The sequence below is a fragment of the Ambystoma mexicanum genome, chromosome 3p (genome assembly GCF_040938575.1).
Source record: "Ambystoma mexicanum isolate Mex_15411 chromosome 3p, UKY_AmexF1_1, whole genome shotgun sequence".
Classification (NCBI taxonomy): domain Eukaryota; kingdom Metazoa; phylum Chordata; class Amphibia; order Caudata; family Ambystomatidae; genus Ambystoma; species Ambystoma mexicanum.
The window spans coordinates 123,255,500-123,282,331 of record NC_090925.1 but is presented as its reverse complement, the minus strand read 5'-3'; the positions used below and the strand labels follow the sequence as shown (position 1 = coordinate 123,282,331).

The 26,832-nt window shown below is 49.2% G+C and overlaps 1 protein-coding gene across 1 annotated transcript in view; it reads right to left on the bottom strand.

Annotated features, from left to right (window-relative positions):
- LOC138580146 (killer cell lectin-like receptor subfamily B member 1B allele A) overlaps positions 1-26,329 on the bottom strand; it is a 33,886-nt gene extending 7,557 nt beyond the window's left edge. The window contains exon 1 of the mRNA XM_069650467.1: positions 26,140-26,329. Coding sequence (XP_069506568.1) covers positions 26,140-26,169 — 30 coding nt within the window. The 5' untranslated portion in view covers positions 26,170-26,329. The remainder of the gene's footprint in view (positions 1-26,139) is intronic.
- Between the last annotated feature and the right edge of the window lie 503 nt (positions 26,330-26,832).

The following is a 26,832-nucleotide window of genomic DNA, read 5'->3' as shown; positions in this document are numbered from 1 at the left end:
CGCATAATTGAAGAGCTCGAGGAAAGAATTTGTTGTTGTATTTTGTTATTTTAGTTTGTTTTGTTAGTGTATTTTATGGTGTACGAAGGCAGCCCAGGAGGGGTGTGTACGTGGTGTGTGTGTGTGTGTGTGTGTGTGTGGAGAGCGTGAGGTGTGGGTGTTTTTACAGAGCTCTAAATGAGAGTGGAGGGGTGGAGGAATTGAACAGACAATTTTGTATTGGGGTTTTTCTGGATGACATTAAGTTGCATTGTTGACAAAATTGAACTACATATTCCTTGAATGGGTTATTGTATAACAACTGAAGTGCAGGAGCATAGGCGTAGCCCCACTGCCATACACACAGGAGACACGACTATGGGGGTACAAACGCCCTTAGAACACATATGCAAGGCCGTGCCCTTGTATTGTGAAATGATTAAGTATCACAACCAGTGGATGACTGAGACTGGAGGAGGGGGAATGCCCCACTTCTGGCCAGATCAGGGATCCTTTGACAGAAGCGTGTTGGAACATATGTCTACCTTCCTAACAGCAAAATATAAGGGGAGACCATTGCAGAATAGAAGGGAAGTATTGAACCTCTGGAAAATGTTTGTGGACACAGATGATCCAAAGGGGCAAGGGACGACACACAACAGTAGTAAAGAGACAGGCTAAGGAGAAAATGGGAAGAATGTGGAGGGAAAAAGGGATATATCCGCTAGCAACTCACCCAATGGGAAGGGTACACTAATCCAACATATGTATCAGCAGGCACGATAGTCCCAACACCAGGCATGGCCCTGCCTCCACCTTATATCTCACCTTCGGAGGTTGCTGCCCACACCAGGGTGAGCACAAGAGAGCTAGATATAGCACTGGCATTGACACGGACAGAGTTAGCCAGAGTAAGGGCGCATGATATGTAACAAAGACAGATACACCCGTACCACCCATGGGTGAACCGGTGCAACCAGTGGGGGATGAGTGGAAGTCGGTAGACTTCTAATTTAGAATAGACAATGCGCCCATGAAAATGTAGGGTCAAGGAGAGGAGAAGAGGAAGATTGGAGTGAATTTGACGAGGCTGAGGATGATGAGGAAGGAGATGCAGAGCAAGCGCACACCGAGAATATAACATTTGTGGGACGGAAGATTGAGGGAGAGGTTTGGCACGATAGCATTAGCAAGAAAAAAGGGAAGTGTGACTAAAAACGAAAAAAGCAAGATCAAAATGCAAATGCCACTGATACGCAAGGGAGCAGGGAGGCCTCACTATGTACCATGGGCACAGATGGACAAGAATAACCTTCTTAAGGCACTCCCACCACTCACAGCGGGGGCAGGGAAATGGATATATGCTTTTGAAACGAACACAGAAGGGGTGCTATTACCAATAGATAACATTAAAAGCTTGTTAGTAGCCACATTAGGGGACCAAGCTGAAAATGTCTGGGTGAAAGCAGGATACCCAGGAGGGACAGTGAGAAATGACGCCCATGATGGAGCTTCATTCAACAAGGTTAGGGCTAGGGTATGGGATGCGCTGTGGCGGGCATTTCCAGACACTCCAGATTTACAGTTTTTCATGCAGTGTTCTATGGGGGATGACAAAGACGCTGCTCAGTTTATTCTCAGTGTCCAAGAGATGTGGAGGGCAGAAATGGACAACGCCGGAGATCAATCAACCCCTTTTTTCTGCTTTACAGTGAAACAGGGCCTACCCAAGGAAGTGCAGGAGGCACTCGACAAAATAGCAGGAATAGAAGCAAAAGTGTGGCCCGAAATTCAAAGCATCATAGTTCACCATTGTAGAAGATTAAAAGAGCACGAGAAAAAAAAGATTCAGAGGCAACAGGCTGAGGAAACGAAACTGGTCCACAATAAGTTTGTCAAAGTAGCTGTGGTGGGGACAGGGCCAGCACTGGCACAGGCAGAGGAGGGAGGGTACGCCCCTCATGCAGAAAATGCAAGAATAACAGCAGTGTGGGCTGAGGGAGGACAAGGAGAGTGGGCGGCAATCTGCAATTCTCAGGTCCACAGTGGCAAGGAGGATAGCAACAAGGGTAAGGAGGGTTTCGAGGGTCAAAAGGCTGGAGTTGGGGATATGGGGCAAAGAGGAGTGGGAACAGGGCAGTGCTAGAAATGCAGGAGGTGGGGGCATTTCTCCAGAGAATGTCGGAGTAGGCAGATTGTGGGATACGACAATCACCAAAATGATGGCCCTCCACCCCAAGGGAATCCCCAGAGGCCACCTCCCAGAATGACCTCTATACCCTATGAGATCCATCAGGCTTACATAGAGCTACCCCCGCAGATTTTCGGCCACTTCCAACCGCAACTCCCACAGCAGGCAGTTAAACATTATCAAACCTGCCCGAACATGCAGCAAACGGAGAACAGGAACGCCTTCGGCAGCGTACCTAATGGCACAGTGGCCCCGTTCCAAGGCACTACACTGGTAGGGGGAAACCTGTTCTCGTTACCTGGTACAGACACATATCCTGAATAGGACAGCCCACAGAGAGCACTTGCGTGTCCAGTCCAGTCAATTAACCTAAATCCAGAAGAGGAACCGTTGGTGGGGGCAGAGATAGGGAACAAACAATTCATCTTTATGGTGGACTCAGAAGTCGTGCATCAGTGAAGGTGGCTTGACATCATCAGGCAAAACTCTGGACATGCAGGGATTCTCTGGGGCTGTTTTGATTGTTCCATACACAAAAGACTTAGATGTAAAGGTGGGAGGGAAGGTTGTAAGGGCCCCCCTCATATACTCTGAGAGCTCTCCTGTCAACTTGCTTGGGAGGGATCTGCTAAGCAAACTAAACGTGACAATCTCATTCACTGACAGGACTTGCCTTCACATGTTTCACTAAGGATTTACATATTGTAAGGTTAGTTTAATTTGAGATATGTGTATTTTGCAAGTAAAATTTCAGAACTCTCAAGCCTCCAGTAGCCAGGCATAAGAAGTCCATCCAGTCCCGTTTTCCCCCTCTGGATTCTGGGAAATTTAGAAATACTACCCGTCCCACAATTACAAGTATAGACAGAACTGGGTCGCCTTGTTACGCATTGCCATTGGAAACTTGAGCACTCTGCTCTATCGGGCAGTAATATTGAAGGCTTTAAAATGCAAATTGTACTTATTTGTAGTAAGTTGAGCTTGAAAGTTATGTGTTCAAAGCCTTAAACTGTAGATTGGGTTAAAATCCCAGTTTTACTGTTTCACCAAAGTGTGTGATCCTGGGCAAATAATGTAATCTCTTCATGAATAGTAGACTGACCTCAGCAAAGCCAACTATTATTTCCTCCTCTATTGCTGCCAGTCACCAAAATGGCACGGCCTGTCCATAGTATGGCCCCGCAGGAGAATGAGTGTAACATTTTGCTACGCCCTGTTATGCTATGCTATTGTCTTTGGATGGTACATAGTCCACCTTTTTTCACAGTTTCTTGGGTTTCCAGGATCTTCAAGAGGTGGGGTAGGAGACTAATGCAGAAGCAGGGGAAGTTTGCAATGTTGCAATGTTGATGTGTGCATGATCTGAAAAGGTAGGGTTCTCTGTGGTGTGCAAGTTTTGTACATCTTGAGAGTTGTCTGGAGCAGTGGTTAATGTGCACTCCAGGTTGGTAACTTAAATTGTTTGTGATTATGTTGTCTGTCCTTGTGGTGGTAAAGGAGTGTGGGGAGCTCTATTGGTGTATCTGTGGTGGGCTAGTTTTCTATTTAGGGAATTTCTTCTGGGTGCTATGCATTCTATTGTGTAATCAGCATTGATTCAGTGAGTTGCTTTATGTGAAGATAAGGGGTCGCTTACTAGGTGGGGGGGGTGTAGAAAGACGTTCAGGTAGTTACTGTTACCATACATTGCTCAACAGACCACCTGATAAGATCTGGGAGCAACCTTCTTCACTTTGGAAAAATCACAGTTAGTCATTTATTTGCTTATATCAATGGAAACCATTATTATGGGGCTTAGGCTCTGGTGTTGTGGGAGAAAGGATGCTAGGTTTGGGGTTTGTGTTCTGGCCTCTGGCTGTTGAGGAGGGAGTATTCCAGGTATGGGGCTTGTGTTCTGGTGGGGTGGGGGGCAGGGCACCGGCTATGGGGCTTGAGTTCTGGTGGTGGGGCAGCAGAATGGCAGATTTGGGGCCTGGGCTATGCTGATGGGGAGGCAGGATGCCATGTATGGGCCTAGACTATGGTGGTGGGGTGGCAGGATGCCAGGTATGGGGCTTGGGTTCTGGTGGTGGGAAGGCAGGGTGCCGGGTATGGGGCCTGCGTTCTGGCCTTTGGCTGTTGAGGAGGCAGGGTGTTAGATATGGGGCATGGGCTCTGTTTTTGTGGGGTGGGTTGCTAGGTATAGGGTACAGGCTCTGGTGGTGGGCAGGCAGGATGCCTGGTATAAGGCTTGGGTTCTGGTGGTGGGGAGGCAAGATGCTTTGTATGGGGCTTGGGTTCTAGGTGTTTGGGAAAGGATGCCAGGTATGGGACTTGGGGTCTGGTGGTGGGGAGGCAGGATGTCAGGTATGGGACTTGGGGTCTGATGGTGGGGAGGCAGCATGTCAGGTATGGGACTTGGGGTCTGGTGGTGGGGAGGCAGAATGCCTGGGATAGGGTACAGGCTCTGGTGGTTGAGAGGCAGGATGCAGGTATGGGACTTGGGGTCTGGTGGTGGGGAGGCAAGATGCCTGGTATAGGGATTGGGTTCTGGTGGTGGGGAGGCAGTGTGCCTGGTATTGGGCTTGTGTTCTGGTGGAGGGGAGGCAGAATCCCAGGTATGGGCCTAGACTATGGTGGTGGGGTGGCAAGATGCCAGGTATGGGGCTTGGGTTGTGGTGGTGGGAAGGCAGGGTGCCGGGTATGGGGCTTGCGTTCTGGCCTTTGGCTGTTGAGGAGGCAGGGTGTTAGATATGGGGAATGGGCTCTGTTTTTGTGGGGTGGGATGCTAGGTACAGGCTCTGGTGGTGGGCAGGCAGGATGCCTGGTATAGGGCTTGGGTTCAGGTGGTGGGGAGGCATGATGCCAGGTATGGGGCTTGGGGTCTGGTGGTGGGGAGGCAGGATGCCAGGTATGGGACCTGGGCTCTGGGTGGTGAAGGTGAATGGATGCCAGGTATGGGTCCTGTGCTCTGGGGAGGCAGGATGCCAGGGGCTTGGGCTCTGCAAGGTGGGGGTTGAAGGATACAGGTACGGTGTCTGGCCTCTGGCGGTAACAAGACAGGGCGACAGGTTTGGGACTTGCGTTCTGGCCTCTGGCGGTTGAGGAGGCAGTATTCCAGGTACGGGGCTTGGGTTCTGGTGGAGGGGAGGCAGGATGTCAGGTATGGGGCTTGGGCTGTGGTGGAGGGGAGGCAGGATGTCAGGTATGGGGCCTGGGCTGTGGGTGGTGAGGAGGCAGGATGTCAGGTATGGAGCTTGGGCTGTGGGTGGTGAGGAGGCAGGATGTCAGGTATGGGGCTTGGGCTGTGGTGGTGGGGAGGCAGGATGTCAGGTATGGGGCCTGGTCTCTGGTGGTGGGGAGGCAGGATGTCAGGTATGGGGCCTGGTCTCTGGTGGTGGGGAGGCAGGATGTCAGGTATGGGGCCTGGTCTCTGGTGGAGGGGAGGCAGGATGTCAGGTATGGGGCCTGGGCTGTGGGTGGTGAGGAGGCAGGATGTCAGGTGTGGAGCTTGGGCTGTGGGTGGTGAGGAGGCAGGATGTCAGGTATGGAGCTTGGGCTGTGGGTGGTGAGGAGGCAGGATGTCAGGTATGGGGCTTGGGCTGTGGTGGTGGGGAGGCAGGATGTCAGGTATGGGGCCTGGTCTCTGGTGGTGGGGAGGCAGGATGTCAGGTATGGGGCCTGGTCTCTGGTGGAGGGGAGGCAGGATGTCAGGTATGGGGCCTGGGCTGTGGGTGGTGAGGAGGCAGGATGTCAGGTATGGGGCTTGGGCTGTGGTGGAGGGGAGGCAGAATGTCAGGTATGGGGCCTGGTCTCTGGGGGAGGGGAGGCAGGATGCCAGGTATGGGGCTTGGGCTCTGTTGGAGGGGAGGCAGGATGCCAGGTATGGGGCTTGGGTTCTGGTGGAGGGGAGGCAGGATGTCAGGTATGGGGCCTGGTCTCTGGGGGAGGGGAGGCAGGATGCCAGGTATGGGGCTTGGGTTCTGGTGGAGGGGAGGCAGGATGTCAGGTATGGGGCCTGGGTTCTGGTGGAGGGGAGGCAGAATGTCAGGTATGGGGCCTGGGCTGTGGGTGGTGAGGAGGCAGGATGTCAGGTATGGGGCCTGGTCTCTGGGGGAGGGGAGGCAGGATGCCAGGTATGGGGCTTGGGCTCTGGTGGAGGGGAGGCAGGATGCCAGGTATGGGGCTTGGGTTCTGGTGGAGGGGAGGCAGGATGTCAGGTATGGGGCCTGGTCTCTGGGGGAGGGGAGGCAGGATGCCAGGTATGGGGCTTGGGTTCTGGTGGAGGGGAGGCAGGATGTCAGGTATGGGGCCTGGGTTCTGGTGGAGGGGTGGCAGGATGTCAGGTATGGGGCCTGGGCTGTGGGTGGTGAGGAGGCAGGATGTCAGGTATGGGGCCTGGTCTCTGGGGGAGGGGAGGCAGGATGCCAGGTATGGGGCCTGGGCTGTGGGTGGTGAGGAGGCAGGATGTCAGGTATGAGGCTTGGGCTGTGGTGGAGGGGAGGCAGGATGTCAGGTATGGGGCCTGGGCTGTGGTGGAGGGGAGGCAGGATGTCAGGTATGGGGCTTGGGCTCGGATGGTGGGGAGGCAGGATGCCAGGTATAGGGCCTGGATTCTGGGTGGTGGGGGTAAGAATCTCAGGTGTGGGGCCTACATCAGTTTGGGAAAGCATACTAATAGAACTTTCATAGGTGGCCCCCCTACTTTTGCCTGTCGCACCTTCTGTGCCCCCACCCCCTAAATTTGATTCCTAGAGACTCAAGTGAATTAATATTGTGTCGGTGCAGAAGCAGAGCTGAAGGTAGTTCGAGCACATCCAGTGACAAACCGAAGAAATTCAAGGCCCGATACTGAGGCGCATGGAAAAATAGAACAGTGTTCTTCCTTCAATGAAGGACACTTTTCTACATTGCACCATATTTATTTGAAATGCAAAAGTGGCAGATTGCAATCTAATCACCACTTTTGTTCTCCAATCCACGTCCTCACTTTATAGCTTTGCAATGGTCCTAGTGACCGCTCCATATGCAGAGCAGCTGGACCATGCGTATTCTGCTCACCCAAGGGTGGCACTCTTGAAGTTCCACTAGGGTAGAAAAGAGGCGGCATTCCTTCCAAAGTATTAGGTTTTGCATTAAAAAGTTTGTATGAGAAGGCGATCTTAAAAGGACATTACACTAGAAGGCCATATGGGCCCGATTCGGAGCTCGGGCTAAATGCCACGTAATATTACGACATCCGCCACCCCCCAATCCTCCCACCTGCATTCTGAGGGTGATGGGATGAGTGGAGGCAAGTTGTCGTGCAGCAGGCAAGACAAATCAAGTAAAATGTGTGCAGATGAAGCGCTGCGGGGTTACCATGCGCAGAGCACCGATGGGCAAAATGCAAAAAGCAAAGACACATTTCTACAGTGCACAGAGTGTCAGTGGACTGGAAGAATTTTAGCAGCACTTTCTGTAATGCAGAAAACGTGGCGCTGACATTTTGAAAAGCATTTCAGACACTCCCAGAATGTACACTATCTGCCTACTGCGTGCACCGTCTGCCATCTTGTGGTCTTCTAGTGTAATATTCATTTTTTAACGGAAAATATAAACGTTGTAAGGAATGCGGCCTATTTTCATCATTAACAACAAGGGTGCCGTTGACTAATGTCTCGTTAGCTTGGTGCAGAAAGGGTGCTCCAAGCTACAGAATCCAGGGCCATGACACCGCTGCCAAGCTGTAAATGAAGGCGCTCAACTGGTGACAAAAGTGGCGGATTAGAGGCCACTTTACCTCTTTTGATGTTCAATAGACTGTGCTGCAGTGTAGAAACGCCTCGTTTCTTTAAGCATCAACGTTTCCCTATTTTTGCAGGCACCTCAGAATCAGGCCCTCAGTGTACTCTGGGCCTAGTTCCTCTTTTACGTGAAGGGGCCACTCACCTGGCTAGTCAAGTTCTAATAACTTGGGCCCTGTTCTTCAGGCCGTCCCTGCTGCCATCTTGTGGCCTTTGTGTGAATGTAATGAATTGGGACTGTAGAGGCTGTTCAAGAAGACAGGTCTCTTAAATACGACCCCTAACACGTGTTAGTGTTGCCCCTTTATTAAGAGTGCAACACTAGTGCTGTGCCATCAGAACCATTTTTATTCTAGAGGCCTCAAGAGGCACCTGTGTTTCCCATGTAGCCTCTTTCCTTCCCTAAACCTAGCACCTCTGTGCCGCTCAGTGATACACCTTCTGATGCCACTGCAATCGTTGCTGTTGCAAAGGCCTCACAACACCAAGCAGCTGTGCAAAGTGTCAGGCAAATGTGCAGCTTTGCCAATTTGCTTGTTTCACCGAGATCAGCTGCGCTGCCATTATTTTGCACAGGTTTTCATGTGGAAAATAAATTGCAACGAGCTCCAGAAGAAGTGGCGAATTGAAGATAATGCCTGAGGCCTCATGCCTCGCCAAGGTTTGTGCTTTGTGGTTGCCATCAGTGATCAAAAATCCTAAAGCGGTTGGGCCCTCGGACATTCAGCATCGGTGGAAATAGAACAGCCCGCATCATAAGAACACTCTTGGATTAATAACACGAAGGGCAGAATTGTGCCCAATTCTGAGCTCATGATAAAAAGAGTCTGGAAGTACCACATTCTCCCTCCCAGTTTCCAGCACCACCGCCATTCTGAAGTGGGTGGAAGTATTGTAGGGGAGATGTCGTGCTTTCCAGCAGCAAAGGATGCTAACATCTCTCGTGGCGGAAACATGTGCTCCACTGGCATTGCGAGCATTTCTTAAAAGACTGAAACTTTTCTAATTTAAGAAGATTGTCTTAAACGTTCATTAAACTAGAAAAGTGGTGCTGCACTCTAAGACATTGTAGTTTTATAAAGGGGAAAAGTGTGCAGTAGAGTTTAATGGCATGTCACAGGTACCATATTTTGACTCCTTTTTTGACATGCTAGACCAGTGCTGCTGGGAGGATAATCCCCTCCTTGCATTCCGGATGGTTGCTAGGGCGGTTGTCAAGCCGTTCATCGGGCTCCTGCAAAAGCCAAGGCTTTTATGTCCCTGCAGCACATTCTTTCTTTATCAGAATACGGTTTATGTAAGGAATGTGTTCCTCCTTGATGGAAAAACACTTTCCTACGTTTGCACGCACCTCTGACTCGGGCCCCATGTTTCCTCACACCGATAGATTTTAGAAACTTTTGTTGCTGGAAAGCACAACATCTCCCCTCCAATACTTCCGCCCACTTCAGAATGGTGGTGCTGTAAACTGGAGGGGAGAATGTGGTATTTCCACACTGTTTTTATCATGAGCTCAGAATTGGGCCCTCTGTGATGTAGAAATGAGGATCTGACAATTTGAGAACAAAACATGTTTTACACAGTCCTTGCATTTAGACTGTATGCTTACTACGTGCACAGTCTGCCATCTTCTGGTCGTTTAGTGGAATATCCTTTTAAAATATTCTTTTCATACAAACTTTTTAAATACAAAACCTTATAGTTTGTAAGCAATGCCTGCTCTTTCCTACACTAACGACACCTCACTGGCGCCACACATTAGCACCTAGTTTATCAGGTGCAAATGTGGTGCTGGGGAGCAGAATTAACTGGCCCTGGCTACACAGACTTTGGTGCGGTCCCTAGGGCCGTTGCCAAGCCATGAAGTGGATTGGAGAACAGAAGTGGCGGATAATAATGTAACATTGGAAGTGAATCTGGTGCAATGTAGAACAGTGTCCATCCCCCACAATACAGGACTCTCAAATCTAGGCATTTAGCCACACTGCGAAGTCTAGCTGCAAGACATATAGCCCACTAACCAAAAAGCTCAACATTTCTGCATATTTAACTCGCACGAAAACTCACGCAACCACCTCTCGCACAGCAAGCCTCACGCACTTTACCACATTGCAACAACAAACAGACATAAGCCGCACCAACAGCACACGTTGACTAACATCGATCCGATACTCGCACCAAAGCTCAGCGCACGGCCTAAACCGAACTGAAGCTGCCAAAAGGGCTCCACTTCTCTCAATATCCCACTCCCTCGTCACCCTACCAAACCCCCCGCCTTTTCGTTTGCAGATCTGCCTGAGCGCCGATTCCATTGGTGACGGTGCGAGAAACAAATACCTTTAAGATTTAACATCCTTCAAGGATCAAAGCACTGCACATGTTTATAAAAACAGAACAGTTAACCATAAGTGGCACACCATAAGCTGATTAAAATTAAGAACAGGAAAAAAGGTGAGGTTTTAAGAGTGAGTGAAAAGAAGAAAAGGAGGTGGCAGCTTTAATGGAGAATAGAAGCAAGTTCCATGGTTTAGGGGCCAAGAAGAAAAAGAACGAATACGTGATTGGACTCCTGGAGGGCGTGGAACAGTTAACAGAGATTGTGACTGAGAACAAAGAGAGTGTGAAAGCTAATACAACGAAGAACCGGAAGTGGAAGTGTAGACAAGATTCAAAGGCTGAAGAGCCGTCAGACCAAGGACAAGGGAAGAGCGTGTGGATATGGAATCAGGAGAAGAGCGATAACAGGGTGGAAGAGTTGGAAACAGAGTAGAGTGGGGCAGGCTGAGGAGCCATCGGACTAAGGACAAGGGAAGAGCGGTGGATATGGAATCAGGAGAAGAGCGATAACAGGGTGGAAGAGTTGGAAACAGAGCAGTGTGAGGCAGGCTGATGAGCTGTAGGACCGAGGACAAGGGAAGGGCGGTGGATATGGAATCAGGAGAAGAGCGATAACAGGGTGGAAGAGTTGGAAACAGAGTAGAGTGGGGCAGGCTGGTGTGCCCTAGGATCAAGGACAAGGGAAGAGCGGTGGATATGGAATCAGGAGAAGGGAGATAACAGGGTGGAAGAGTTGCAAAGAGATCAGAGCGGGGCAGGGCAGGCTAATGAGCTGTAGGACCAAGGACAAGGGAAGAGCGGTGGATATGGAATCAGGAGAAGAGAGATAACAGGGTGGAAGAGTTGCAAAGAGAGTAGAGCAGGGCAGGGCAGGGCAGGGTGATGAGTCGTAAGACCAAGGACACGGGAAGAGCAGTGAATATGGATTCAGGAGAAGAGCGATAACAGGGTGGAAGAGTTGTAACGAGAGCAGAGCGGGGCAGGCTGATGAGCTGTAGGACCAAGGACAAGGGAAGAGCGGTGGCTATGGAATCAGGAGAAGAGAGATAACAGGGTGGAAGAGTTGGAAACAGAGTAGAGTGGGGCAGGCTGAGGAGCCATCAGACTAAGGACAAGGGAAGAGTGGTGGATATGGAATCAGGAGAAGAGAGATAACAGGGTGGAAGAGTTGTAAAGAGAGCAGAGCGGGGCAGGCTGATGAGCTGTAGGACCAAGGACAAGGGAAGAGCGGTGGATATGGAATCAGGGGAAGGGAGATAACAGGGTGATAGAGTTGGAAACAAAGTAGAGCGGGGCAGGCTGATGAGCTGTAGGACCAAGGACAAGGGAAGAGCGGTGGATATGGAATCAGGAGAAGAGAGATAACAGGGTGGAAGAGTTACAAAGAGAGCAGAGCAGGGCAGGGTGATGAGCCGTCAGACCAAGGACAAGGGAAGAGCGGTGGATATGGATTCTGGAGAAGAGAGATAACAGGGTGGAAGAGTTGTAAAGAGAGCAGAGCGGGGCAGGCTGATGAGCTGTAGGACCAAGGACAAGGGAAGAGCGGTGGATATGGAATCAGGAGAAGGGAGATAACAGGGTGGAAGAGTTGGAAAGAGAGCAGAGTGGGGCAGGCTAATGAGCTGTAGGACCAAGGACAAGGGAAGAGCGGTGGATATGGAATCAGGAGAAGAGAGATAACAGGGTGATAGAGTTGGAAACAGAGTAGAGCGGGGCAGGCTGATGAGCTGTAGGACCAAGGACAAGGGAAGAGCGGTGGATATGGAATCAGGAGAAGAGAGATAACAGGGTGGAAGAGTTACAAAGAGAGCAGAGCAGGGCAGGGTGATGAGCCGTCAGACCAAGGACAAGGGAAGAGCGGTGGATATGGATTCTGGAGAAGAGAGATAACAGGGTGGAAGAGTTGGAAACAGAGTAGAGTGGGGCAGGCTGATGAGCTGTAGGACCAAGGACAAGGGAAGAGCGGTGGATATGGAATCAGGAGAAGAGAGATAACAGGGTGGAAGAGTTACAAAGAGAGCAGAGCAGGGCAGGGTGATGAGCCGTCAGACCAAGGACAAGGGAAGAGTGGTGGATATGGATTCTGGAGAAGAGAGATAACAGGGTGGAAGAGTTGGAAACAGAGTAGAGTGGGGCAGGCTGAGGAGCCATCAGACTAAGGACAAGGGAAGAGCAGTGGTCAATGCAAGAGAGAATCACACACAAAAGCTTTGAGTGTGAGAAGTGTCCCGGCCAGGCGGATATTACACAGATGAAACCAGCACCAACAGGCAACATGGACATTATGAGAAGCAAAAGAGAGATAAGAGTCAAATATAACACCTACGTGGTGAGCTGAATTGGAGAGGGATACCCGAGAAGGAGGAAAAGAAACAAAGGGGGGAAAGACAGAGCAAGCTGTGAAGGAAACGATATGGATTTTGGTTTTAGAGGAAGGAAGGAAGGAAGGAAGGAAGGAAGGAAGGAAGGAAGGAAGGAAGGAAGGAAGGAAGGAAGGAAGGAAGGAAGGAAGGAAGGAAGGAAGGAAGGAAGGAAGGAAGGAAGGAAGGAAGGAAGGAAGGAAGGAAGGAAGGAAGGAAGGAAGGAAGGAAGGAAGGAAGGAAGGAAGGAAGGAAGGAAGGAAGGAAGGAAGGAAGGAAGGAAGGAAGGAAGGAAGGAAGGAAGGAAATCACCTGCACAGAAGTGATAAGGGAGGTTAAAATAAGTAATACAAGTCGACTGGGGAAAGCACAGAGAGAGCAGAGGGACAAGACCAGATCCCTGGCAAATGCCATCCTACAGAGCTAGTGCAGAAGAGGAGCGGCCAGCCCGTCAAAGGGAATAAGAGCGTCCAGAGACTCAAGAGAGGAACCATTTGTGAACAGCCCCTAAAATGCTGAGCGAAGGAAGTGTAGAAGAAAGAATAGGGGGATCTACCGTGTCAAAAGCTGCAGACGAGTCTAGTAGCACAAGAAGAGTGGATGCGCAGCACAGCGTGTGGGGGGAAGGGAGCCAGTAACACAGAGTAAAACTGCTCCAGCTGAAGAAAAAGGGGGACAACCGACCTGGAGAGCTGGGGGATGTCAATGCAGATTCAAATAGGAGGACCCCTCGTCCAAGAATCTTTGAAATTAAGGAGAGGAGAGACAGCTGATGGCGGCCAAGCATAAGGCCCCACTGTCAAAGCTTTACTAGTTGGGTATGAGCTTGTCAGAGGCCTGTCCATTTCCTTTCCTTGCGTGGGATATAACCTCCTACCAACACACTCCTAAATTCACCTGTGACCAGTTTTTTACCAAAGCCCTATTCAGAAGAAGGGGTTGCTGGCTCAATAGTATGGTACAGGTTCAGTAAGACATTCACCCCAAACTGTATTACAGACTAGGGGCCTGATTCATGGAAAATAGAGCATAAATCCCGCAATGGCTGTGTGCCGAGAACGAACCTGCGCGAGCCGGCGTGCAGAAGTCAAAATGCACGCACCACGTATTCATGGAATTATTCACTCAAATGTACCGTATCTGCAAGTCACGCCCGGAACAGCCACAACACGCCCACACATAAAGACAAAACAGCCAGAAACCACTACATTTGCGAGCTCTCCAGACGCGCATACATGCACCCTGAAAGCAGTGCCTGGAGTCCCCCGCAAGCAGGCCTGCACCTCAGGGACCCTGCGCATGGCCCACCGCAACTGTGACCTCACCCCAACAACATGTGTAGGATTTATCGTAACTAGGGTATTATTCTGGGAAATCTGCTTGCGAACCTCTGTGAACCGTTCTCGCACCTGGCTATGCTGTGTACGCACACCCCTAAGTACGATCGGAACCCTGTTGGCTCGCATGCACCCTCAATGAGGCATGCAAACTCACCTCTAAAGTTGAGAATGTTGCGCAAGTCTGTTCGCCTGCTTTTGGCTGGCAGAGAGATCGAGGGATTTGCATGGACATTTCTCTGGCAAGAGGTTGCACAGTCACATCCATGAATACCTTTTCTCGTGCACAGTTGTTGGCATGTGATGAATTATCTGCGTGCCGTCCCTCGTTACGCTACCATTTTGGCATATTGTTCCCCATTTCCCTTGTTCTGCCTACAATTCCGCTCTCTGCACAGGACTCGCCCAAGCCCCGCGTGGTCTCTCACACAAGACACTCGGCTGCTCGCAGAGACGCGTAGAGCATGCCGGAAATCCACACAAAATATCCAGAGCAGTTCATTCCATGAATCGACGAACAGGGCTTTGTGCGCAGAATGGCACGCAAATCCCCAATTTTCCGCTCAAATAATTCCATGAATCGGGCCCTCTGGGTTCAGTTTGTGATGATGCACAGTCCACATCCAGTATTGCATACCGTTTGTGTTCTGCTGGGGCCTGCAGGCAATTATGCATTGTGTGTGATTAATTCAGAGGCAAACTTCAGATGCAATTTGCAGTGGAAGAATTGGGGACTAACCAAAGGAATCGGTGTGCATTGTCACATTATTTGTATGCAAACTTGCACTACGCCCAGTTCATGTGTGTGCGTGGGCACGCACATGTGCAGTTTTCCAAATGCACATTGCAGACTCCAGGGCCAATTTTGAAGGAAACATTTCTCATGACAGGATTGGGCCATCTTGTTCAGTAATATTGGAAATAGAATTCAGAGAATTTGTAGAATTTCTTATCAAAAGTGTAAAAATGAAATGTAGCGAGGCAGATCTTGAGATGCTGATCGGGGGTGGGGCCGCATCAAGCGCACACTCCAGGTTTTTGTGTCCCAAACGGTCTGGACACCATGGTCTCTGAATGCTAAAATCTTGGGGCAGATAAAGGAAATTGATTGAGTGGGAGGCTTGGTTCCTGATGTGGAGGGCAATAAGAATCGCTAGCATGATCCCCAACAGCATGGAAACGAGAAGGAGCTAGACTCAAAGGACAATGCGCGTGGCACTGGAAGAGTCTCTCCGCGAAGCGCAGCACTGACGAAATTACAGCGGCGTGTCCTTTCAAACATGGATGTAAGTGCCTCCAAAGACTTGATGGACACGAAACCCCAATCAAAGCAACTAAGTACTGGAATGGAGGATGCTTACGGAGAACACTTGTTTTTTCATATCCCAAATGATGTGCCTTGATGCATGACAGAAAGCCCTATAAGGAGATGTGGGACATCAGGGGACATAAGTAAAGCCGTCACCAATCCAGAAAACAGTGCAATCATCAAAGAAGCTGCTACAAAGGATTCAGGATCACAACTAAAACCTGTCCCTTGGCATGCTACCTCCAAAACTTCAATAAAAGGTAGCTATGGAAATCACATTATTAATTTTGAATTTATAGATAACACTTCACACGTTTACCCATGTAGCCGCCAGTCTACTACTCGAGGATGAGTTCTTCATTGTCTACGGGGATGCAATTGTTGCCTAGAAGCCCACACCTACTTGTACACGCGCTGCACTGAAAGGAACGCAGAATTAACTGCTACTGACCACCAATCAGCAGTGTGATCTGGTGGAAGCGTAAAATGAGCAACTGAGAAGCCACACCACCATGTCTAAGAAAGCACATGGCCAGACACATATGGCTGGTGCAGGGATGAGCCATTCCTTAGCTTATCTCACAACATCTGTTGCAGAAAAAAGCTATAATGTAACCGGTGTAATTTGTGGAGCACACCTTCTCCCCCATAGGGGCAGCCTGGCAGCATAGGCAGATAACAGATATTGATTGTTCCCCAACTCAGTGGTACTCATTTTATCACCCTCAGAAAGATGTGAGGGCTGAGTGGACTGTGAGGTCAAACACAGATCCCTGTAGCGGGTACATTAGTCCACTGAGCCAGAGACCTAGATGTGACAATGACACTGCTAATTGGATCTGACTCTGTCAAGAGGGGATCGGGAGCGCCCTCAGCTGGGGTGGGAGGCCTACCGTGGTGTCCACCAGAGCCAGTCCTGCCCCAGAGGTTGGGTGTGGGACTTGGGAGGGCCCCTGCCACTGTCCCTTCTACTTGTGTCTGCTTGAATGAAATGAGTACCACCTTTTCTTGCCCCGTTCCTGTACTGCGCAATGCTGGCCAGGCGTTTTCTTGTTCCATGGAATTCCGCATCCAGCACGCCTAGCAGCGGAAGAAAGAGTGCGCAGCATGACTGGGAGAGAGAGATCCCGGAGGAGCCGTGCTGCAGAGCAACCCGCACAGGAGACCGGCAGATCAAACACACTACGCTACCCGGACCAGTGCCATGGCGATAACTCCAGCTTCAGCAACAATGCACAGCGGTCCACTCAGCAACCTCAGTGCTCTATGAAAGACCCACAATGACAATACCCTTACCTGTGACAACGCCACAGAGTGGGTCCCCTGACTAACCGGCATACTAAATGCTTTGCCAATCCCTCACATGAACCGGCACATGGAGTCTGATAACATCAGGTTTGGGTGTTTTCCCCCAAAACCTGGGCCTCCACTGCAAGGGTCACTGGCCAGGCAGCCAAGTAGCTGCATCCACACGTGTCCACGATGCACCCACACTGTCTCAGATTGCCCAACCCTTCACACGACCGACAGCACAGAGCTAGAAAGAAGGACACAGCCATGGGCCGGGTGCCGGAGAAGGAGGAGCAGAAACCTAGGAGAAAGTCAGAAGCATACTGGTGCCGGTATAAAGCCCGATGCTACATGGTCATACTGCAACCCCAGGTGAGCGGGCGGGTGCCGGGATAAAGCCCGAAGCTACCTGGTCATACTGGAACCCCGGGTGAGTAGGAGGGTCCCGGGATAAAGCCTGAAGCTACCTGGTCATACTGGAACCCCGGGTGAGTGGGCGGGTGCCGGGATAAAGCCTGAAGCTACCTGCTCATACTGGAACCCCTGGTGAGCGGGCGGGTGCTGGGATAAAGCCTGAGCTACCTGGTCATACTGGAACCCCGGGTGAGTGGGTGGGTGCCGGGATACAGCCTGAAGCTACCTCGTCATACTGGAACTCGGGGTGAGCGGGCGGGTGCCAGGATAAAGCCTGAAGCTACCTGGTCATACTGGAACCCCGGGTTAGCGGGCGGGTGCCAGGATAAAGCCTGAAACTACCCGGTCATACCTGAACACCGGGAGAGTGGGCAGGTGCCGGGATAAAGCCTGATGCTACCTGGTCATAGTGTAGTGGAAACCCGGGTGAATGGGCGGGTGCCGGGATAAAGCCGATGCTACCTGGTCATACTGGAACCCCGGGTGAGCGGGCGGGTGCCGGTATAAAGCCCGATGCTACCTGGTCATACTGCAACCCCAGGTGAGCGGCCGGGTCCCGGGATAAAGCCTGAAGCTACCTGGTCATACTGGAACCCCAGGTGAGTGGGCGGGTGCCGGGATAAAGCCTGAAGCTACCTGGTGAACACCAAAAAACAGGATAAAGAGAACAGCGACCAGAAAGCTCACGCGGCACCATCGGATTATCACCAGGGCTGTTGCCAAGCCTCCCTCGCATTGTAATTATGTGAGTACTGGTCCTAGGCTCTGCATGCCAGCCTGTCTATGTGTTGTGTCCTAGTCCCTGGTCTGTGTTCCTGTATTATCCCTTCATGACCCGGCCCGCCTCAGCCAGACTACTAATGAAGCTTGTAAAGGCACCACACCCAGGGACTGCCTCTGTCTACAGGAACTAGATGCTCTGTACCTTATTTCTGCTTCAAAGGACATCTTTCTTTTAATAACAAAATATATACTAAATGTTCAAGTACAGTCACACCTTCCAGACGAGGAGTTTGCTGCCCCCTTTTATAGAGGTGCAGATGAGCTGGTCTTTGCCCCCTGGTTCCACCTCCACCCAATTTAAGTGTGCCTCTCCTCCTGACTCCCAGCTGTGGTGGTTTCTAATCCTCAGCACCCCTCGCTCGCCCCCCAGGGTTACGCAGGAGTGTCCCGGCTGCTTTCTGGTCCAATGCTCTGCCTATCCACTTCATGGGGAACAGGCCTGGCCCTGTATCCTCTCTCTCGCTCCCTAAGGGCCATCCCCTGCACCTGGGATAGGTCAGGCTAATCACGTGACCTAGCGCCAAGCTGACCCTCTAACAGCTCCACCCATGTCAGCCTGTCAATCACACACACTAGCTGTACCCAGGGATGCAAGCTGTGATGTCGCACTCACACCTCCACATGCTACGTGCACGGACTGTTTCTGTGAGCTACTGATGGTAACATACAACGCATGGATTATCGATAGTATATTGTCAACTGTGTGCTTCATTGGGCAGTACATGGGGGACCCATTGATGCCCCCTTTGTTTTCTTCATTAAAGTCACGTTGGGACCTCTACAGCAGTTCCCCAGAGTCCAGGCACCTGGCATTTAGTTGCAATCTCCAAGAATCCGGGATTCATATCATTGGTGGGAAGTTAAGCACTGACATGTTTGTCAATTTCACCTTTGCATCTGATCTTTGAGTTCGCTTTCAGCATAATGAGGGTCTGAGCATGAGATAAGCCACGTTTCTCCTCGAGTTCTAGGAGCTAGACAGAGGAGACAACGTGGCCTAACATGTTAGTTTTCAGGGTGCTATTCAGACATGTCGGGATCATGTTGAGTGCTAGAGATTACGTAGGAAACATGTGAAAGGTATGTTCATATACTACCTTGATATGTAGAAGGGGGGAGCTTGTGCTCCCGCTGTTTTAATGTTTGCCTCAACAGCAGATAGTTTGGGGGTGATGGAGAGGAGGGAGGGCTGCAGAGAAAAGAGGAGAAGGGAAAAGACGGAAATGATTAGTATAGCAAGCATTGGCAAAGCCAACAGTGTTGGCATATGTATGGGCATAAGGTGGGCAGTTTTCAGGAAGTGCAATAATGCTCCTTCCAGACCATAAGATTGCAGCAGCTCGACACGGTGTGATTATCTGGGCATATGATAGTAGTGGCTATCTAATACTTATACAATGTCAGAATTGTTGGCTATGTGACTTCAGTGCACGTGCAGGCAGCAAATATACATCTAGTGGCTGAAGACACACTTGGTTAAGATATTTTTTTACACTGGTAGGCCATTTACAGCTGCGATTAAGCCATCAACTCTTCACACACTACTTAACAATAATAGTGGCTGGCGAAGATTTGGTGTTACTACTTAATAGAGCTAGCCCAACAGGATCTCAGGAGGATATGCTTCTGGGGGGAAAGAGGCAGGTAGTGGGTGGGATTAGCATGGACAGGGGAAATCAATGCGTGGGGAAATAACCAAGCAACACCCGCGGGCTGTGTGTCGCACTTCCCATTTCCTCTCTCTTCTATCTGTACTCAACGCAATAGTTGAGCTTATTGGTGGGGCTTGTGCGCCCCCTAACAGCCAAAATTAAACAGGGTGTGATCGCAACTGGGGTATGAAGCAGCACCCCTAAGACTTTTGCTTTTGGGGTAATAAGCTTTACCCAATTCCATTAGTAAAAGTTGTTTTCCCCCCAGTTTCATAGTCCCCTGGTTCATCCAGCTCCGCTCTCCGTGCTTCCACACTAAGCTTCGGAATGGTTTTCGAGTACTCATTTAGCTGGCAGGTCCATCCTACACAACCATGCCCTCTACCCCCAAGGAAAGCTCTCCGAGCTCTCATCAATACCTCATAACCAGGATTGCCCTCAGTGAAACCTCTTATCCCAGCGCACAGTTAAGTCTATCAGCCCTCCTTGTCCAGAAAGTGCTTGTCCTATTACAGTCTCACAAGATGGGAAGCACAGCCCCTGGACTGCTATTGCATTTATCACCCGGCTGGAGACCGAACCTCGCCTTCCCCTTTACTGCCCATAAATAAATAAATAAATAATAAGCGGAAGTCTGGAGCTTCCGTACAGTTTCTAATCGTATTTGGCCAAGAACTGGAGTGTTGGGTGGTGCAGTTAGAGGCAGACGTAATAGTGTTATTGAGTGATTATGTGGTTAGTATTGTTGGAATTGTGAATTTTGAGATCTTGAGATTTTATGCCTGTTTTGTATTTGTGATTTAATGAATATTGATTATTAGCACTCGGTGGGGTGAGCCACCCAATCAGGTAGCTAGGACCACAGGCTTGAACCGCCGGCACAAGCCAGCGTTCCAAGCCGCCTGATGGCTGGATCCCCCGCCGCCATCTTCCCCCACCCCCAGTCCTTTTTATTTAATTCCCTCCCCCCCACTTAGCATATTTCGCTGCAGCAGCTCCTTCCTCCAAGCGTCCCAAGGCTGCTATGGAAAGAGAAGAGGGGCTCCGTAAGTTGCACCAGTTCCCTTTCCATCGCCCCCATCTTTGTCAAGGATTGTCCTTTATTAAACAGGACGGGTGCGGCGTTCCGTTCAACAAAGGAAAATCCAATTTTCTTAGCACCCATGATTGCTGCTTTGGCAACCCGGGGTGCTAATGGCGTTATCTACCCGTTCCACGTTAATGGCAAACGCTTCGCTCGGGCCGTTAACTGGGGCCGCAGGCCGTTACCCCCCGGTGTTGCCCATGGAATGGGTACATAACGCTACATTATGTGTAAAGTTCTTTGCGAAATAATCACATTAACAATAAAAAAAATGTAATAGTGCCATTACATGCCATGCCATGATTTCTGCATTGTATGCTAACAGTATGCCACGATTTCTGCGTCATAGGCTAATAGTATGCCACGATTTCTGCGTCATAGGCTAATGGTGTGCGTAGATTTCTGCGTCATAGGCTAATAGTATGCCAGGATTTCTGCGTCATAGGCTAATAGTATGCCACGATTTCTGCATCATAGGCTAATAGTGTGCCAGGATTTCTACGTCATAGGCTAATAGTATGCCAGGATTTCTGCATTGTATGCTAATAGTATGCCACGATTTCTGCATCATAGGCTAATAGTATGCCAGGATTTCTGCGTCATAGGCTAATAGTGTGCCAGGATTTCTGCGTCATAGGCTAATAGTATGCCAGGATTTCTGCGTCATAGGCTAATAGTATGCCATGATTTCTGCGTCATAGGCTAATAGTATGCCATGATTTCTGCGTCATAGGCTAATAGTATGCCACGATTTCTGCGTCATAGGCTAATAGTATGCCAGGATTTCTGCGTCATAGGCTAATAGTATGCCATGATTTCTGCGTCATAGGCTAATAGTGTGCCAGGATTTCTGCGTCATAGGCTAATAGTATGCCAGGATTTCTGCGTCATAGGCTAATAGTTTGCCAGGATTTCTGCGTCATAGGCTAATAGTATGCCAGGATTTCTGCGTCATAGGCTAATAGTGTGCCAGGATTTCTGCGTCATAGGCTAATAGTATGCCATGATTTCTGCGTCATAGGCTAATAGTATGCCAGGATTTCTGCGTCATAGGCTAATAGTGTGCCAGGATTTCTGCGTCATAGGCTAATAGTATGCCAGGATTTCTGCGTCATAGGCTAATAGTATGCCATGATTTCTGCGTCATAGGCTAATAGTATGCCATGATTTCTGCGTCATAGGCTAATAGTATGCCACGATTTCTCCGTCATAGGCTAATAGTATGCCATGATTTCTGCGTCATAGGCTAATAGTATGCCACGATTTCTGCGTCATAGGCTAATAGTATGCCAGGATTTCTGCGTCATAGGCTAATAGTATGCCATGATTTCTGCATTGTATGCTAATAGTATGCCAGGATTTCTGCGTCATAGGCTAATAGTATGCCAGGATTTCTGCGTCATAGGCTAATGGTGTGCCACGATTTCTGCGTCATAGGCTAATAATATGCCAGGATTTCTGCGTCATAGGCTAATAGTATGCCAGGATTTCTGCGTCATAGGCTAATAGTGTGCCAGGATTTCTTCGTCATAGGCTAATAGTATGCCAGGATTTCTGCGTCATAGGCTAATAGTATGCCAGGATTTCTGCGTCATAGGCTAATAGTATGCCACGATTTCTGCGTCATAGGCTAATAGTATGCCACGATTTCTGCGTCATAGGCTAATGGTGTGCCAGGATTTCTGCATCATAGGCTAATGGTGTGCCAGGATTTCTGCATCATAGGCTAATAGTGTGCCAGGATTTCTGCGTCATAGGCTAATAGTGTGCCACGATTTCTGCATCATAGGCTAATGGTGTGCCAGGATTTCTGCATCATAGGCTAATAGTGTGCCAGGATTTCTGCGTCATAGGCTAATAGTGTGCCAAGATTTCTGCATCATAGGCTAACAGTGTGCCAGGATTTCTGCATCATAGGCTAATAGTGTGCCAGGATTTCTGCGTCATAGGCTAATAGTGTGCCAGGATTTCTGCGTCATAGGCTAATAGTGTGCCAGGATTTCTGCGTCATAGGCTAATAGTGTGCCAGGATTTCTTCGTCATAGGCTAATGGTGTGCCAGGATTTCTGCGTCATAGGCTAATAGTGTGCCAGGATTTCTTCGTCATAGGCTAATAGTGTGCCAGGATTTCTTCGTCATAGGCTAATAGTGTGCCAGGATTTCTGCGTCATAGGCTAATGGTGTGCCAGGATTTCTGCGTCATAGGCTAATAGTGTGCCAGGATTTCTTCGTCATAGGCTAATAGTGTGCCAGGATTTCTGCGTCATAAGCTAATAGTGTGCCACGATTTCTGCGTCATAGGCTAATGGTGTGCCAGGATTTCTGCGTCATAGGCTAATAGTGTGCCAGGATTTCTTCGTCATAGGCTAATAGTGTGCCAGGATTTCTGCGTCATAGGCTAATAGTGTGCCAGGATTTCTTCGTCATAGGCTAATAGTATGCCACGATTTCTGCGTCATAGGCTAATAGTATGCCATGATTTCTGCGTCATAGGCTAATAGTATGCCAAGATTTCTGCATCATAGGCTAACAGTGTGCCAGGATTTCTGCATCATAGGCTAATAGTGTGCCAGGATTTCTGCGTCATAGGCTAATAGTGTGCCAGGATTTCTTCGTCATAGGCTAATAGTGTGCCAGGATTTCTGCGTCATAGGCTAATGGTGTGCCAGGATTTCTGCGTCATAGGCTAATAGTGTGCCAGGATTTCTTCGTCATAGGCTAATAGTGTGCCAGGATTTCTGCGTCATAGGCTAATAGTGTGCCACGATTTCTGCGTCATAGGCTAATGGTGTGCCAGGATTTCTGCGTCATAGGCTAATAGTGTGCCAGGATTTCTTCGTCATAGGCTAATAGTGTGCCAGGATTTCTGCGTCATAGGCTAATAGTGTGCCAGGATTTCTTCGTCATAGGCTAATAGTATGCCACGATTTCTGCGTCATAGGCTAATAGTGTGCCAGGATTTCTTCGTCATAGGCTAATAGTGTGCCAGGATTTCTGCGTCATAGGCTAATAGTGTGCCAGGATTTCTGCGTCATAGGCTAACAGTATGCCAGGATTTCTGCATCATAGGCTAATAGTGTGCCAGGATTTCTTCGTCATAGGCTAATAGTATGCCAGGATTTCTGCGTCACAGGCTAATAGTGTGCCAGGATTTCTGCGTCATAGGCTAATAGTGTGCCAGGATTTCTTCGTCATAGGCTAATAGTATGCCAGGATTTCTGCGTCATAGGCTAATAGTGTGCCAGGATTTCTGCGTCATAGGCTAATAGTGTGCCAGGATTTCTGCGTCATAGGCTAATAGTGTGCCAGGATTTCTGCGTCATAGGCTAACAGTATGCCAGGATTTCTGCATCATAGGCTAACAGTGTGCCAGGATTTCTTCTTCATAGGCTAATAGTGTGCCAGGATTTCTGCGTCACAGGCTAATAGTGTGCCAGGATTTCTGCGTCATAGGCTAATAGTGTGCCAGGATTTCTTCGTCATAGGCTAATAGTATGCCAGGATTTCTGCGTCATAGGCTAATAGTGTGCCAGGATTTCTGCGTCATAGGCTAATAGTGTGCCAGGATTTCTGCGTCATAGGCTAATAGTGTGCCAGGATTTCTGCGTCATAGGCTAACAGTATGCCAGGATTTCTGCATCATAGGCTAACAGTGTGCCAGGATTTCTTCGTCATAGGCTAATAGTATGCCAGGATTTCTGCGTCATAGGCTAATAGTATGCCAGGATTTCTGCGTCATAGGCTAATAGTGTGCCAGGATTTCTGCGTCATAGGCTAATGGTGTGCCAGGATTTCTGCGTCATAGGCTAATAGTATGCCAGGATTTCTGCGTCATAGGCTAATAGTATGCCAGGATTTCTGCGTCATAGGCTAATAGTGTGCCAGGATTTCTGCGTCATAGGCTAATAGTGTGCCACGATTTCTGCGTCATAGGCTAATTGTGTGCCAGGATTTCTGCGTCATAGGCTAATAGTATGCCAGGATTTCTGCGTCATAGGCTAATAGTATGCCAGGATTTCTGCGTCATAGGCTAATAGTGTGCCAGGATTTCTGCGTCATAGGCTAACAGTATGCCAGGATTTCTGCATCATAGGCTAACAGTGTGCCAGGATTTCTTCGTCATAGGCTAATAGTATGCCAGGATTTCTGCGTCATAGGCTAATAGTATGCCAGGATTTCTGCGTCATAGGCTAATAGTGTGCCAGGATTTCTGCGTCATAGGCTAATAGTATTCCAGGATTTCTGCGACATAGGCTAATAGTATGCCAGGATTTCTGCGTCATAGGCTAATAGTATGCCACGATTTCTGCATCATAGGCTAATAGTATGCCACGATTTCTGCATCATAGGCTAATAGTATGCCAGGATTTCTGCGTCATGTACCTCGGGAATGGAGCACGGGAGAGAGGAAGCAATGATTCCCAACACTCATGCCTGAATGAGTTACTTCCCCAGGATCGTTGCACGCACGTGGAGAATTCCCACAAGGAATCTTTAGGGGGAGGATCCATAAGAGAATCCTATGAGAATAGCAACCGGGTCAGACTGATCCGAGAAGGTTCTCCTCCATGTGAAGAAAAAGCTACTAGAAGGACACAGATGGAGTTCTAACGTTTGGAACTCCTGGATCAATTTTCCCTACGGAGAGCGCAAGTAACTCTTTGATTTATAAATCACCCCGTGACAAGAGGTTGGTCACTAAGAGCTTCCCATGATTTAGAGGGGAGGAATGGATATGCTACAGCTCACAAGCAGAACATCTAATTAAATATAGGTTATATGAAAAAGAAATTAATAGCAAGGCAAAGTGCCCTCAAGAATAGTATTAAAACATACATAACACTTTGTGACCAGATTAGCAATATGCCAAGTGCCAAGGCTTTAATTAAAAGAAAATCCAACATGGTTGATAATCCTCCCAAAATATTCTAGGTCGGCTAGAGATGTCTTGTAATGGTAATGTAACTTGCGCAGGGGCGGGTTATTCAGGAAAGGAGCGTGAAGCTCTGCCTCAAGTTTATCAAACACATTGCTTAATTAATTTCCACAGACTGTTTAAAGGGCTTACAAGCCCACAGGAGGGTAGGGGGCGAGGGAGGCGATAGACTACCATAAACATTAGAAATGTGGCATGAGAGCTGTCATTTATTCTTCAGTCTCGTAGAAGACAGCGGTCTGAGGAATGCATCTTCGTAAGCAGTAGCATTGCCAAAGGGGGTTTCCCATTCAGTTATTTAGGTCGTCTCTATATATTAGAGCTGTTCCCTGGTGCCTGCTGCTCCGTCATGCATAAGGAGAGCAGGCTGGTGTTACAGCGGCGGCCATTTTGTAAAAGCCAGTGCAACCATTTAAGTTGCTGCTTTAAAGAGCGTGTTCTCTTTCCATGAAGCTTTATGCATTGATGTCGCTTCCACTTTATGCTGAATTTTACTTTATTTCCCTATTTGTTCGATGTTTATAGGGGTCCATAGCACTAATGATCGTTATAGTAAAATTACTTTAAAGGCAATGAGGTTTGGCTTAGCAAATATAGTGTAAACATTGTTTGTCCTGTGGGGTTTAACACAAATCTCACCCTGTACCTTTGCAAAGCCAGACCTGTTGGCTTTGGCAGTGCTTGTTGTGTGCCACCGCTCACCTTTTTGCTCGAGTCATCCAGCGACACCATTTCAGCCTTCCTCCTCTGACAGAACCGCTGCCCGTCTGGCCAGTTCTTCTTCTCGTCTGAGAAATAGTAGCACTTTTCCTGCTGGGGGATCCAGTGCAGCGGGCAAAGCTTGCAGGCGGCACGCGGTGCATCTGTGGGCAGGAAGCAACAAGGAAGATGAACCTGCGGCAACGCATGTGTGTTTGCTTGCCTGCATCTGTGTAAGACTCCCTAGGGGTAACTTTAAAATAAATTGCATGCAGGCGACCACCGGTGGTGTAACTCAAGATGTGGAGGCCCCCTGCAAGTCCTGCTGAGTGCCTCCCCCCACTGGGCATGGGCAACATGGGCTCTCCGCAACATGGGGGCAGCAGGGGCCCCCGTTACGCCAGTGGCGAACATCAATGTTAGCACTTACATGCTGTTGGGTCCCCTACCTGCAATTTTCTACTTTTGCAAGGAGGAGTGGAAAAGTGAACAGTAAAACCAGGCAAAATTGCCTTTACACTGCTTCTGGTGAAAAAAAAATAAGCAAACGCTGCCTGTAAATTATATGTTGGTTTTGGAGTTGACCTATGGATTCCTATGGAATCCGCCTGCACGATATCAGGTGTTAAATGGAGGCGGATTCCATAGGAATCCATTTCTTTTGCACCCGCACGAAAATCACATGCAGTTGAAAAA